At 37.0% G+C, this 14,899-nt stretch overlaps 1 protein-coding gene across 1 annotated transcript in view; it reads left to right on the forward strand.

Annotated features, from left to right (window-relative positions):
* The window catches only part of GDAP1 (ganglioside induced differentiation associated protein 1), a 161,789-nt gene extending 153,562 nt beyond the window's left edge, over positions 1-8,227 (forward strand). The window contains exon 6 of the mRNA XM_055286556.2: positions 8,035-8,227. Within this exon, the coding sequence (XP_055142531.1) occupies positions 8,035-8,132 (98 nt within the window). The 3' untranslated portion in view covers positions 8,133-8,227. The remainder of the gene's footprint in view (positions 1-8,034) is intronic.
* The last annotated feature ends 6,672 nt before the right edge of the window (positions 8,228-14,899 follow it).

A 14,899-nucleotide genomic window follows, 5' to 3' on the forward strand; every position in this document is an offset into this window, starting at 1 on the left:
TAAACCTATTCCAATTCTTCACTTTGGAACAGAAGATTTGGGCAATAGGGTGGAAGTTGGCAGAACAGACCTTTTCTCCTATATTTGTTTTAAGCCATTCAGGTAATGGAATTCATCTTGGATCCAGTAGAACTTCCTGGGAATCTAAGACTGTATCCTGATTGCGGTAAAGCATTTTTGGGGGGTCTTAGTTTGTTTTGGGAAAAAACTAGTAGTTGATATTTATCACGTACTTACAATGTATCCTGAGTACTTTATGTATTTTAAATTATTTAATCCTTATAATCTTATAATAACTCATTTAGGGAGCTAATATTACCATTTTCATTTAACAATTGAAGAAACCGTGACACTGAGAGGTTACCAAGCTAGTGGACATTGAAATCAGAATGCCTGGGATTGGGTTTTAGCTCTGTCACAGACTAGCTGCCTTTGGGACACCCAGTGCATTTGGACGCTAGTAAAAATAAGCAGAAGTAATGGTTCTCAGAACAGTGCCTTCAGCCAGGGCAAGGTTAAGCCAGGTCAGTGGTCAGTTCTACTTACCTTCTAGGATGGCACTTGGAATAGATGCAGTATTGGCATCTACAAAATTTGGTTACTAGTATATAGACATATATCGTTTCTGACATTGTAGTCCTAAAGTCTGTTCTTTGACTATGTTGGCCTTATCTTGTGAAGTCCATGCCTTATTGTAGAGATTTTTCTTCTTATAACTAAAAATAAGACTGGGATTATTTGCCTACATCAGTGTAATAAAGTTCTACCTTCTTATATCTCAGTTCTTTGAATTGCTGCTCTCCAGAGAAACCTTCATTTTGGGCAATAACAACTCCCTTTCTAATAAGTTGTTCACCCCTGTGGCTTTGTTTTGGTCTGACTGGAGCCAGGCCAGTTCAGATTTGCTCATTACTCTGGAGGCTAAAACAAAAAATTGGCTCCTCAGTGTATTATTAACTAAAATAAGCTTCTCTTCTCTTGAATAATTTTCCTATTAATAATAAAAAACACCAGTGCACAATAAGGAGAAGGGGGAGTAAAAAGCTTGAAAACTGCTGGGAAAATACCCAATTTTTTGTTTGTTATGGTTGATGATGGAAATGGATTACATAACTTAACCATCATTTATTTTAAACAGGCTAGACAAAGGAATAAAACAATGGTGATATAGACATGGGAGTTGGTCTTTAGCAGGGGAGGAGTCTAAAAGAGAAATCTGGTGTAATGGAGATAGACTTTTTGTGGTATGAGGTGGAATGGGGATAAAGGAGCAGTACGGTGGTGAAGGGGGAAGGACTTTCTGTTAGACTTCCCACATGCTTCTCAAACCAAACTGAAGGGTTTTTTTGTGTGTAGGGGGGTCATCTTTCTTCCAGAATCAAGTAGCTTAATTTGATACTATTTGCCTCATTTACATTCTTATGTTATTCTCAGCAGCAGCATCAAACCTATGGAGTTCACGATTCCTTCAGGCAAAAGTGGCAGGTCCCATGTGATAAGGAATATAGTTCCTCAGTATTTGCCCTCCATGAATATGTCAGCAAATTATCCCTATGCACAGATCCAATATGGCTTTCCAGGGGCATATCGCCTCTACTTCCTCTTCTGATCTTGAGGAATTACTAGGAATTTGTTTCATTTACTTAGTTTTCACATTGTATTCCAGATTTTCTGTCTATAAATGGGCAGGGCATCAACTACTTGTGTGAGAAGATGTGTTACGTGGCATGGTTAAAAAACAAAACAAAAGTGGTTAAAAAATGAAAAAAAAATGAAACAAAAACATTTAGATGATTGGGCATTCCTTTAACATGGACACATCCAAAAGTATCACCTGGACTACTTGTTTCTTTCCTCCTTTAGAAGTTGCTCATTTGGAAGCAACGTTTCCAGGTTTCTTTCTTCACGACACATGCATATGACAGCCTCTCTTTCCTTATTGTAAGTGAGAAAGGCACACTTACTGGATAAATAGAAATCTTTGAGCCTGTGATTCTGGGTAGAAACAACTTTTAACAGAACTTTGGTGTGAAATGATGTGATTTTCATTACAATTAGTTTCTCTTTTCTGCACTCTCTGTGACACTAAGTACTTGATGCTCTTGTGCTCGTTCCCGTTTTAACAAATGCTCATAGAGGCAGTACAGTGTAGGAGTTACAGACATGGGCTCTGGAGTCAGACTTCCTGGACTTGAATTCTGCTTGTGCCATTTGCTGGCTGTGTAACTTGAATAAGTTACTTAACTGCTGCAAGCCCTGGCAGCTTAATCTTAAAATGAAAGTAAATTCTGTTCTACTTTATGAGGTCATTTCTGATCATAATAAATAAATGAGACCATAGAGCTAGTGCTCTGCTGGACACACAGTTAAAGTTCTATGTGTAAATAATTATTATTGGGCATTAATTAGATCAATAAGACACTGAGCTAGGGCCTTGAGGAATAGAAAGAGTTATAACATTCCATCAAATGCTCAGAGTTTATATTCTTATGGAGGAATAAGATAAACTCACAATAACAGTAGGCAGCATATAATGAGGGTAGACATTTGAACCATAGTTTTTCAGAATAAGGCTTTACACACACTATTAGGTTAGTGCAAAAGTAATTGTGTTTCTTCTGGCAAGAACCGCAATTACTTTTGCACCAACCGAATGGAATTAGAACTGTGTATTAAAGCATGGGTAGCTTTTGGATAGGAAGGCATTCATTTTCCTCCTTATTAAAGGGTACTGTCAAGATAAAGTATTGGACAAGCCATCTGTGCATTGGCATGCATTTCAAAGAAGTCATCTTTTACAGGGTTATATACATTTAAAGCACTGTCTTTAGTTATGTGTTAAGAAACTCCATACTCTCAGAGGCACTACTAAGCAGTGGGTGGAGATTATTTTTGGCCAGAAGGATCTTTCCAGAACTCTTGAAATGATATTATATATTGGTTATATGTTTTGTCTACCTACAGGAGTCATGCTTAACTCCAGTTATATTGGAATACCTTCTACTTAGGAGAAGTTGGAGGGCTAACTCTTGCCTTTTGTTGAACCAGGATTTTCTTGAAATGCAGTGATTTCTTCTTCTGCTAAAGGCTGTGTGTCCCAGGGCCACCTTACGGGATAGTTGGCCAAAGACTTCTTTCCTTCCAAGTGGTCACGGATTTCGACAGGATGAAGTGACTTAGGAACTAATATAGTGAGGAGTACATGACTTTGCTCAGAAAAGTGCATACGTATCTATGTTGTTCCTTCTTTATTGGAGGCAAGAGAAAATTGAGTTCAATCTACAATTGTATACAATAATATTGGTTTAATGGATAAATGTTCATTTAAAATACTAATTAAAATTATAATTTGATCTGGAAATTTTTTATAGAAGTTGCTTACAAAAACTAGAAGATTCTAAAAAGTGAAGTTATACCATAAAATTATACGATAGGCTGAACTAATATTAATTGAACATTCCAATTAATAATTTTCTTCTATACATCATACATTCAGATTGAATTTTTGATTCCAGGATATATTAGCAGGTTATATTTGCATCAGTGAGGTTAGACGTAAAAAGTTACTCTTTAAATGACTGAGCTTTTATTCATTCACTCAGGACCAGCTATTATAGTAGATATTGCATTTGTAACAGCATTCCATTATGTATTCATTCTTTGTTCTAAGGATATCGGAAAATAATGACAACTAAACATCATAGAATACATTACTGATTCTGCAATAGTTTTATGATATATAGCTATGAAAGAAGGAGAAGATTTCTGCCTAACTTGGATAAGCAATCATAAAATTAGCCTGAATCATCAAATGGATGAGTATGCTTTTCCCATTTCAGAAAAACCATGATGTTATAGATACCTGATCCTAGATCCACATTACTGTTCCTGGGAACTGGCAAAAATGGACTTGCTATAAAGACAACACACAGAGGAACATCAGTAGATGTCTGGTTCTCCTGCATTCTGCTTGTTGTTTCTGTGAGGCAAATCTTATTTTTCTGGATATGTCCACTGAGTTTCCTAAAAGTCCATAAACCTAGTCATCTTGATTCCTTCTGTTTTATCCCCTATACAGTAAGTCAAAAAATCTCCGAAGTCTATGTTCTCTCATTACCACTGGCCAAGTTCAAGCCCTCATCATTTTTTAGTTAGACTATGGTAACCATTGCCCAAAGTCTCTTTTCAGCCATTCTCAGATTTTCCAAGTTTATCCTTTACCATTTCAAACCCACATATTCACACGCAAAACTACCCTACTACTTAAAAATCACAAATGGTGCTCTGTCACCTGCAGAATAAAGTTACACTAGTTACTATGCAATTTTTTTTTTATAATTCCTTTCCTTTGGGTTCCACAGCTTAAAATATTACCCATTTCCCTCTTAACTTTCTGTGTTTCAGTTATTCAAAACTGACAGCAATTCCCATGATACTATTATGAAATCTAAAAGTTATTCCAAATCCAAAGATTTATAGGTAAAGTTCTGTTTGTCCTTCGGAAAGCAGTGCAGCAATCTAAGTCAAGTAATTGTTGACCTAGGTTCTATACCAAGAACTGTGACACATACAAATGAAATAGGGTGACCATTTTCCAGGGACATCCTTTGATTATGTCTGATATCTAAAAGTCACTATTAATACCTTCTTTTTACTCTCAGTTTGGGTGATAGATTAGGTGGTCCCTCTGCATATGAGGCACAATTCTTGCTGTCATAGAGGTGGCATTTAAACATATATACAAAAAATGGTTAAAGAGCAATACAAGATCCAATATAATCAAGCACTTAATTTTTTGACAGAGCCCAAAGTGTTAACGTTATCATTCAGGAGAGAGTTGAAGTCATTAAGAAAGGCTTTAAAATGATGAGTTAATGGGTGTAGCACACCAGTATGGCACATGTATACATATGTAACAAACCTGCACATTGTGCACATGTACCCTAAAACTTAAAGTATAATAAATAAATAAATAAATAAATAAAAAAGAAAGGCTTTAAATGGGAAGAACCTGAAGGCTGGAGAGACAGAGAGAGGCTTGGCCTTCCAAGTGAGGGAGAAAGCCGAAAAAAAATCACAGAAGCAGGAATATACGTGGCAATTTTGTGCCCCACTGAGGAAACCAACTTGAATGAAGTAGGGAAAATGGTTTGTTGGGTGAGGTTTGGCCATTTGATGGGGGGATTAGGGGGAGTGTGGACTCTGCTGGACCATAGGAACTGTTGTGGTGTCCAGAGCCCAAGAATGAGGAAACATGGCAACAGTGATGATTTTGGAAAACTGACCCAAAAGTGGTGAGTGGGAGATGGTCACTTGTCCTGTGTGGGAAAGAAAATCTGTGGTATTGAACTCAGGGGCAGCAATTCTCTCTTTATTTACATAGCCTCCTTGAGAGAATTCCACTGAAGGGGAAATCCATGTTAGCAAGACTTAGGCTTGGCTCCCACCATTCCATGGGGGCATAGTTACACACATAGGCCGATAGGATTCTTGTCATAGGACGGAATGAACAGAAAATCATTACCTACAGGAAAATGTTTGGTATCAGATGACATGTCTCTTCTCTGGGCCAAGAAACCTATAGAGTTACTATTACTCGTTTTTTTTTTTTTAATGATAGGAAAAATAGAAATGAAAATACAGTGATGTTTTTCTTATGTTCTAATGCCATGTTTTATGATGCAGCCACAGACGGTCACTCTATTTTGCTGCCTTTGCTGCACTTTGCACACTTATCACATGCTGAGGCAAGGTTTCCTTCACATGTCTAGCTCTCCTTCTGGACAGCAAATTCTGTGTGGTCAGAATCTTACTTTATCTTCAGTGCTTTGCATAATGCACTCCACGAATAAATTAGTGAATAACCAGCTGACGCTGGAATTTCTGCTTTTGATGATTTTGTTTTCACACAAAGAGGTTGAAAGATTCTCAAAAATCCAGAAAAGGGAACATACTGTTCTTCTTGAGGCCGAAGCACTGTTGGGAATTATGAAGCACAGTGGCTTCACTGAGTAGTGAAGGTTGTTGTGGTTTCATTTATGGATCTGACAATACACAGAATTATTACCTGAAGTCTCCTTTCTCAATGAAGAAGGCCACATGATATTCCCTGTTTGGATATTAATGTATTTTATTTTTCTGCCCTCGGCAGTTTCTCCTATGACTTAAATCAACAGTCAATAAATACTAAAGTATAGGTACAGAATCTGTCCTTCATTGCACTTTCTTGATGCTTTTCATTGTGAATTATGTCAGTAAGGCTTCAAACAGTCATACTAGAAACATGAATAGGCTTTGGAGTCAGGTAGACCTGGTTTAAATTATTCTATCTCACTAACAAGCTATGTAACCATTCACAAGTTATTTCTCCTCTCTAAGGCTCCGTTTCCATCTGTAAATTGGGAATAATAGTAGAACATACCTTATAGAGTCATGGTTATTAAATGAGATATGCATTTAAAAGACCATGGCACAGTGCCTGGCACATGGTAAACCCTTGATTAATGTTAGTTTTATTAATATTATATGTGAAAATTGGCTGGTCCCAGAAAATGAAATAGGTCAGTTGTCTTAGAATTAGCAGTTTGATACATTGCAGTGGAAATGAAGGAAACCATTTCAATAAAAACATACCTTAAGGAAGATGAATGCAAGCCCCAAAGTGAGGGAAATAGGAAAACTAAGATATATTATTTTTCTAAAACATTAATTCATAGCCATTCTTCTTTCCATCCTGGCTTCCAATATTGCATAGAGGAGGGATATACTGCCTCTTAAAAGGGAATTAAAACTTCTTTGTCCAAGCTGGCAAATGTGGGCAAATCCTCTTGTATCTGATGATGTCTAGACCAACATAGCAGGTGTCTGGCTTAATATAATTGAGAAAAGCAGGAAATATGAATATTCAATTCTCACTGAAAATGATGGGCTTGGCAGGGATAGACCTGAATGGCTGAAGCCAAATGTGAAGTTCATGTGTTCCATTGGTCCTTTTTACTTCTCTGGCAGGACTGGAAAGTAATGTAGATATGAACAATTTTTTAGGAAATTCAAAAGGTAGAGAGGTACAGTAGGTCATTTAGGCCAAGGGATATATTTTATATTTGCCTCTTTAACTTAATCTTAGGATCTAAGAATCAGCTCTGGATTGAGCTTTAAGGTCCGCTGAGAGGAAAGGCATCCATCCTGCCGTCAGCTGAAGAATACGGACCATAAATTGGGAAGTGTTGTTGAAAGACGTGCTTGCCTAGGACATTTCTAAGAGTTACATCTTGATCCAAATATTGGGGTCTTGGATAAAAATGGAGATTTGTGTGCCAGATCTAAATTCAACAAACTTGTTCATATGCCATTCCACACTCATGCCATTCTCTTCTCAGCCCTTTACAGAGAGAATACTCTTCTGCAATGTACTGCTTCTGCTACAACTTTTTCAATATATACCTCTATTTCTCGTACATTCTAGTGACTCCACTAATAAAATATTAGAAGAACAAGCATTAAAATCTAATTATTAAAGTTAAAAATTATTAAACTAGCACATTCATTCATTCCTCTACTTTGATCCACAGGCATTTTGAGTACTTAACAATCAGGATATATTTTATCTTTTTCTACAGAAGTTATTGGTAAAGAATATTTGCTTTTAACTTGTAAGGCATTTCCAAAATATCACTGTTGGATTTTGTCAAGCTCTTGAGGGATAAAATTCCTGGGAGTACTTCTTCCTTTCCCCCACAACTGGAGTTTGGGAAGTGTCCTGTACCCTCATCAATTTTTAGTGTAACTTTCTAATCATACTTGGACATAAGAATGACATTTCTTGGACTCTAAAGAAACAACTATGGCTGTGGTTTCTAATGGTGGTTGTTATGGGTGGAATGAGTTAGTTGCTACTGACCTAAGTATACTCTTTACATACACATTGAGACTTATCTTGGTTAATATGTTCTTACAAACTATATAATTAAATGCTGAAGACCATGATTTATTGAATGCAATTACCCAGTTAACGTATTTGCTTTCTATTTTTAGCTTCTCACATGCAGCATGCTGATGGAAGAACAGCTCACCTGGTGCCAAAGACAACAGTGGACTTGGCAGAGCTGGCTGCCTTGACAGTGTATCAATAGCAGAGCTGATCTGGCACCTGCCAGTTGGGTTTATTTCAGCAAACCCACTTTAAAAATTTTATTTGCAAATAATGAATAAATAGGTTTGGAGCCTTTCTCTCCCTCTTGCTATCTTATTTTATATCATCAGGATTGTGTGGGAAATTTTCCTGCCCTTCTGATCTTGCATTAGTGTTTTCAAAGTAATCAATCAATAAATCCTTACAATGGACTCAAGCTGAACTAAGATTACAGGCCACACTTGGAGTGTTATGGACGTGTTTTGAAAAGTTAAGTAGGAAGCCAAGAAACTTAAGCATAAAAATCTTGCTTATGAGGACTTACTTAATATATGATTAGTTCAAACTGAAGCAACTTGGCCATGGAAAAATGGTGGCATATGTGTAACTCAAGGACTATTAACCTGATGAATTGTTTTTGAATGAAGTTGTACATATACTCAGTGTCCTGAAAATATGTATCGTCCTGGTACGTACAAGCAATCAAGTAGAGTGCATACAGCCACAGAGGCTTAGGGTCTTTATACGGCCACATCAGGACAGGCATCTTGTTTGATAACAAAATAATGCCCCAGGCTGAGGCAGAGTTAGAGCTCACACACCTTGTTTATTGTAAAAAACCAAAACCAAAAAAACAAAAACAAGCACACATTGTTTATTATGTGCAGCTGACAGGAAAGAAATATCTCTTCTCATGTAAGAGGCATTTCAGATGCCAATACTCTATTACCAGACTCATGATATTAGAAACCGCAATGTTACAGTGGTGAGAGAGCCCACTATTTCTAAATCAGTCTTCATTCATTAAAACTGTATAGTTTTGGTAAGGATAGAGTTGAGATAGGGATGCTATAAAAAAGCAGATTATAATCCAGAATCTTCTTACATTCTCTGATAACAATCATGTTAGGACACCAAACAAAGCATCTTTCGATTGATTAATTTGACAGTGGGAAATATGTATGTTAACAATCATGTTAGGACACCAAATGAAGTATCTTTTGATTGCTTAATTTGACAGTGGGAAATATGTAAATAACCACTATTTGTATGCATCCTTTATCTCATTCAATTATTGTTGTCATCATGTATTATTAATACCTGCCAATTCTAGGTATTAATATTAGCTCCATTTTGTAGATTGAGACATGAGGCTTAGAAAGATTAGATGACTTGGGGCAAGTCATCAAGCTACTGCTAGGTGGTGGTGCTGAATTTGAACCTATATCTTTTCACTGAGCTGGTATGCTGTTTTCACTATACAGCTCTACCTCTCTTTGTAATTACTATTGTCTGACAGCTCCATAAAAGTTTGCAAAAAAATTACACCATTGTTGACAAATAGGCACATGCCTTGAATTGGTCCTGCTAATATTCTCCGTGTAGAAACCTTATATTCTTTTAGAGCTCCCCAGGTATCCTAGTATATCAAGATGGTTCTGGAAAGGGAATATAGCTCATCATCTAAGCTTCTCTGTTATTATTTCAATCACCATGCTTTCTGGATTCTTGAGACCATTTTCAACACTCCCCAAAGATTTTTCTTTATACATACTACTCCTAACCAGAGCATTTTAGATAAATGACCTAGTATACATGTCCATTTGATCAGCTCTGTAACGTTTTCTAAAATTCCTTCTACTTAGTATGAATTTTCTCATCAGCTCCTCTAACAGGGCCATCTATCATTTACTTCACTTATTCAAGAGGCCCTCTTAGGGAGAACAAATATTTTGCTGCAAGAAGATTTCTCTATCTCCTTACCAATGCAGGGAGCCATGTATTATATTGTAAGTGGAAAGAAAAGTTAGATTGTATCAAATCTATTTTGCTTCTCAAAAGGCTACTGCATCAAATTAAAAAAAATGTGTTTTATTCTATTTTCTCTTTCTCCTTTCTCCCAGTCCTCTTTTCTTTCATTTGCTCACTTGTGCAATCTCTTTCTCTGATCCAGAAGAAGATCCACAGTGGCTTAAAATGGTTCACAAAATATTGCAAAGTGACATAATTAGAAATGAGTGAGGAATAAAAGAATATTCATCATAGAAAGAAAAATACTCTGTGAATTTAATACTTCATAGAAGAAGGCTAGGATCAAGTAAGTTGCTGATAAACAGTAAATAAACAATACTAGCTATGATTTCATCATGATTATTTTTAGATGAATACAGAATATTGATACTGAAAAGTTCTCTCAGAAAGTTTAACGGTAAAATACATATGGACTTTCATCATTATACATATCCTATTGTGTTTATTTTCTAACTTCTCCTTACTAACTGTAAGCTGTAGTTGGGTAGGACTTTGACTGACTTAGGAGTGCAGCAGATGGTGTTGATGGTCTATCCATATCTCAGGGGACTTACTACTTCAGGGAGCACCAGCAAATCTCAGTCTCTTTGCCTAAGAACTTTCTTTAAGCTATGGAAAGCCACTTTGCTCATGCAGGAAAATTAACACCATTCATATCCTCCAGAATCCCTTAACCAAAAAGAATTAGTTGGTGTATACATATCTCAACTCCCTCACTCCTCGGGCAATATAACTCTATGATGCATGTTTCCCAGAGCCTCCCTGTGGAACTAAATCCCAATCATCCACTGTGGTAGCTGGCTTACTTTTATTGTCTGCCTTCTCTTTTCGTTTTCCCACTTCTCAACCAAATAAACCACTAGAACATGGACCTTTGTTTTAGGATCTGCTTTTGGGGGAACCCAAATTAAGATAATAATTATATCACCAGAGCCTACTTCAGGATCTAACACAAATTGATTAATTGAATGATATAATTGAAGACAAGTATATGCTTTCAATTATAAATTTATATTTGTTGCTATCCCCTGCAATTTTTTATGTTTGTAATTTTTTTACTTGTTATGTATTTAGGGGTCAAGGTGCAGTTGTGTTACATGGATATATTGCACAGTGATGAAATCTGGGCTTTTAGTGTACCCATCACTTCAATAGTGTATATTGTACCCAATAGGCAGTATGTCATTCCTCACCCCCCTCCCACCCTCCTACATTTTGGAGTCTCCAATGTCTATTATTCCACTCCATATGTCTATGTGTATCCATTGTTTAGCTCTCACAAGTGAGAATATGTGGTTTTTAACTTTCTGTTTCTCAGTCATTTTACTAACGATAATGGCCTCCAGCTCCATCCATGTTGCTGCAAAAGACATGCTTTCATTCTTATCATTAAAAAGATTTTATAATGCAAAGAATTAGTGTATTGAATCCCAAAGGTAAATTTCAAATTTTAACTTCTTGGAGAGAAGAGAACTAACATGATGGTCAGTCTGGAGGCTCAAGTGAGGAAGTAGCCACACTCCAGTCTCTGAAGCAGAAAGTGCTCCACGTTCATTCCAGTTGCTGGCTTCACAATGATCAAGGGGTCAAGAAGGACCAGCATCTTGTAGCCCTTCTCCATCATTGGGTTAAAGAGAGCGGAATGAAAACCATTTTTCCCCCAGAAGTTTGGGTTTCTTTTCAGCATTCTAATTACCTTATTCATTTTTTGGAAAGACACATAATATGGAATGCTTCCATCAATCACGCACTCTGCAGTCCTAATCAGGGTTTTTGCTTCCTCCTCCCCTGAAGATCTGTGGTAAATAGATCAACAGTGTGGAAAATTTTAGTTTCCCATCACCTCTCCCTGTATCTTAGAGCTTAGAGCAAACCTCGGCAACCAGCTGCCTGGTTCCTTGCTCTGGTGCTACATATAGCTGTTTTAGGTTCTCAGTGATACCAGATTCACCAAAATACAGTTTTCTGGCTTCCTTTAAAAATAATCAGAAGATTCAGTAACTCTGATCCTACAACCCTGTGTGGCAATAGTTGGCTGGAACTGCATCACTACTGTCCTGCTGAGATGGGGCTCTTAATTTCCATTTGCCAAACCTGCCTGCTTCTCTTATCTCTGTCAGCTGCTTGTCGTTTGAGTTTGAGATCCCTGGTAGCTCCTTAGAGCTATCTTGTTCTGTTGTGTGTCCTTTGTGCTGGAGGCAACTGGAGGAAAGTCTGGCAGCTCCTCCCTACTGCCTTCCCTCTCTCTAATGAAGATCACTCTCTGTTGCTGTACGTTATCTAGACTCACAGAGGCCCATGCCCATACTTAGACAGAGCTTATTTGTAAGAAGGAAGGAACTGTAGGAGTCAGCTAAAAGTTAGACTGGGTGACATGGATATGAGACGTTCAGAAGACAGGACACACTCTTTATAGAATGACACTGCAGTTTGAATGCCACTCCCATGCTGGCCTGTGTGGAACACAAAACACTCTTTCAGAACTGACAAACTCTCTGCTCTCTATCTTGCTTCATAAAAACACTAGGGCCAGGCCAATTACATCGTTTGAAGGCAAAGCCGGCTGTCTCTAAGTCCCCCCAGGGCATGACTTCTTAGCCAAATCACAGGGTCAATGAATTTTTTTGAGCTGCCTTCTAAATACCTCATTCTCTCTTTATTTTAATGAATCAAGTTTGCCTTCTATATTATAATTTTCTGATACTCTGAAATATTATTTTAGCTCCCTCTTTAACTTAATGCAAAACCATGCCCTTCTACAATCTAGAAACCTAAGTTTTCACCAGTGTTACTGGCCCATTGGTTCAAGGAATGGAGTAGACCCCGAATAGCTGAATTTTGTGAGACTCTAGCAGCATTTCTCATGACCTTTTTTGAGAAAAAGTGCAAAAACAACTGGATGATGGGATGGTGAAACCCATTAGTATTAATGGAATACCTGTTCTGAAAATGAGCTGATAAATTCATGTTAACTAGGAGAGATGTTTTAATAGCTAATTCCTTAGCACTGTCATATTCGTTATCTGTTTTTACAATATTACTGTGGCATGTTTCATATATCATGTTTATTATTTTTTAATTAGTACATTGTATAGTGTAAGAATGGATTGTTTACAAAATTTGCAGATGAGATGAAATTGGCAATGTATTACATATAGGCAATGCCAGAATCAGGATCCTGACAAATTTTTTATTTTCTTTTTTTGGGATGGAGTCTCACTCTGTCACCCAGGTTGGAGTACAGTGGCACCATCTTGGCTCACTGCAACCTCTGCCTCCTGGGTTCAAGCGATTCTCCTGCCTCAGCCTCCTGAGTAGCTGGGATTACAGGCGCGCCACCACACTTGGCTACTTTTTTGATTTTCAGTAGAGATAGGGTTTCACCATGTTGATCAGGCTGGTCTCAAACTCCTGACCTCGTGATTTGCCCACCTCGGCCTCCGAAAGTGCTGGGATTACAGGCGTGAGCCACTGCACCCAGTGATCCTGACAGATCTTGAGAGGATGGAATGATGGGGTGAAACTATTTGAATTGCACTTAAGAGGAATGTCTGTACTCTTCTATATTCACACAGAAGGAAAAACATGCATGTTCAGAAATCACCACTGCACAATTCTAGTGGGAGAAGATGTGGCTTCTTAGCCACACACATGAAAAAAAGTTATAATTACCTGAAGACACAACATGAGTCAACAGTATGATGTGATTTCCCAGAGCAATGAAATACTAAACAAATTAATGGAAAGATTTTTTTTTTGTCCAGAAAAAGACAAATGATAGTCTCTTTTTACTAACCTCATTAAGACCAGACACAATCTGATGCTCGCTTACCATGGGTTAAGTAAGATATTGATGGACTGGAGTGTTTAGAAGACAGGAACTAGATAAGGGAAGCTTAGAAACTCTGACTAGTCTGTAGATGGAAATACTAAAGCCAGACATAATTATTGTTTTGAAACTTTTGGAGGGTTGCCATGTAGAAGGCAGAAGAGATGTATTGTGCATTACCCTTGGAGGGTTGAAGTGTGATCAATGATAAAATATTAGAAAAGGAGACTGATATTCATGTTTACATAAAGACAGATTTTATAGTTAGACTGGGTGACATGGATTTATGATTATATAAAGAAATACTTTCTATTTATATTGGGTGACATGAATATTTAATTTTATATCCTAAAAATTAGACTTGTTCAAAACTGTATTGGCTGCCTCAGGTGGGATTTTCATTATTGCTTGTGAGCTATTAAAGAAGTGCATAGATATGTACATATACAAGTCACAGGTTTCACTAAATGATCTCCAAGCATCCTTTAACATTCTGAAGATTTAGAGTCCCATGAGCATAAGCACTAAATGATCTTCATTTGGTTTAATTTCAAAATAAGATCCAACTTCTAAATCATAATTTTCACCAAAATATGCTCAATCAAACCATTCATTTCTGTACTTGCTGTCATATTGTGATATAAAGCTATTTACTCACCTTCAATCTCAGTGTTTGGCACATAATGGAATCTGCATTTGTATTTCTTAGAAGAATGAAAATTTTTGAATTACAGAAATTATTTGGTTCTAGTACTCAGATTTTGATATCAATTATGAATACACATATTTATGGGCCGGAGCAAGCAAATCTACAAGTGTTATTGTTTTGCACAAGAAAAAAGTGAAAATAAGATGCATTATAAATATCTACAAATGGGATATTGTTGTACTATTCATCCCTCATGCCCTGGGTGACATTGTATACTTTTGCCAAATAGAGAAATAAAGCTCTGGAAACTTTTGTGTAATTGTAAACAAAAGTAGAATGAGTTCTCTGGTCCAGAACAAATACAAATTAATGATTTACAGTATGAAATGTATGAATTTTGTTGCTAAAGATGGTGGCGAGTACAAAACTTTCAGCTTGCCACAGTTACATTTATCATGGCAAAATCAGAAAGAAAAGA

The sequence above is a fragment of the Symphalangus syndactylus genome, chromosome 7, assembly GCF_028878055.3.
Source record: "Symphalangus syndactylus isolate Jambi chromosome 7, NHGRI_mSymSyn1-v2.1_pri, whole genome shotgun sequence".
NCBI classification, from domain to species: Eukaryota; Metazoa; Chordata; class Mammalia; order Primates; family Hylobatidae; genus Symphalangus; species Symphalangus syndactylus.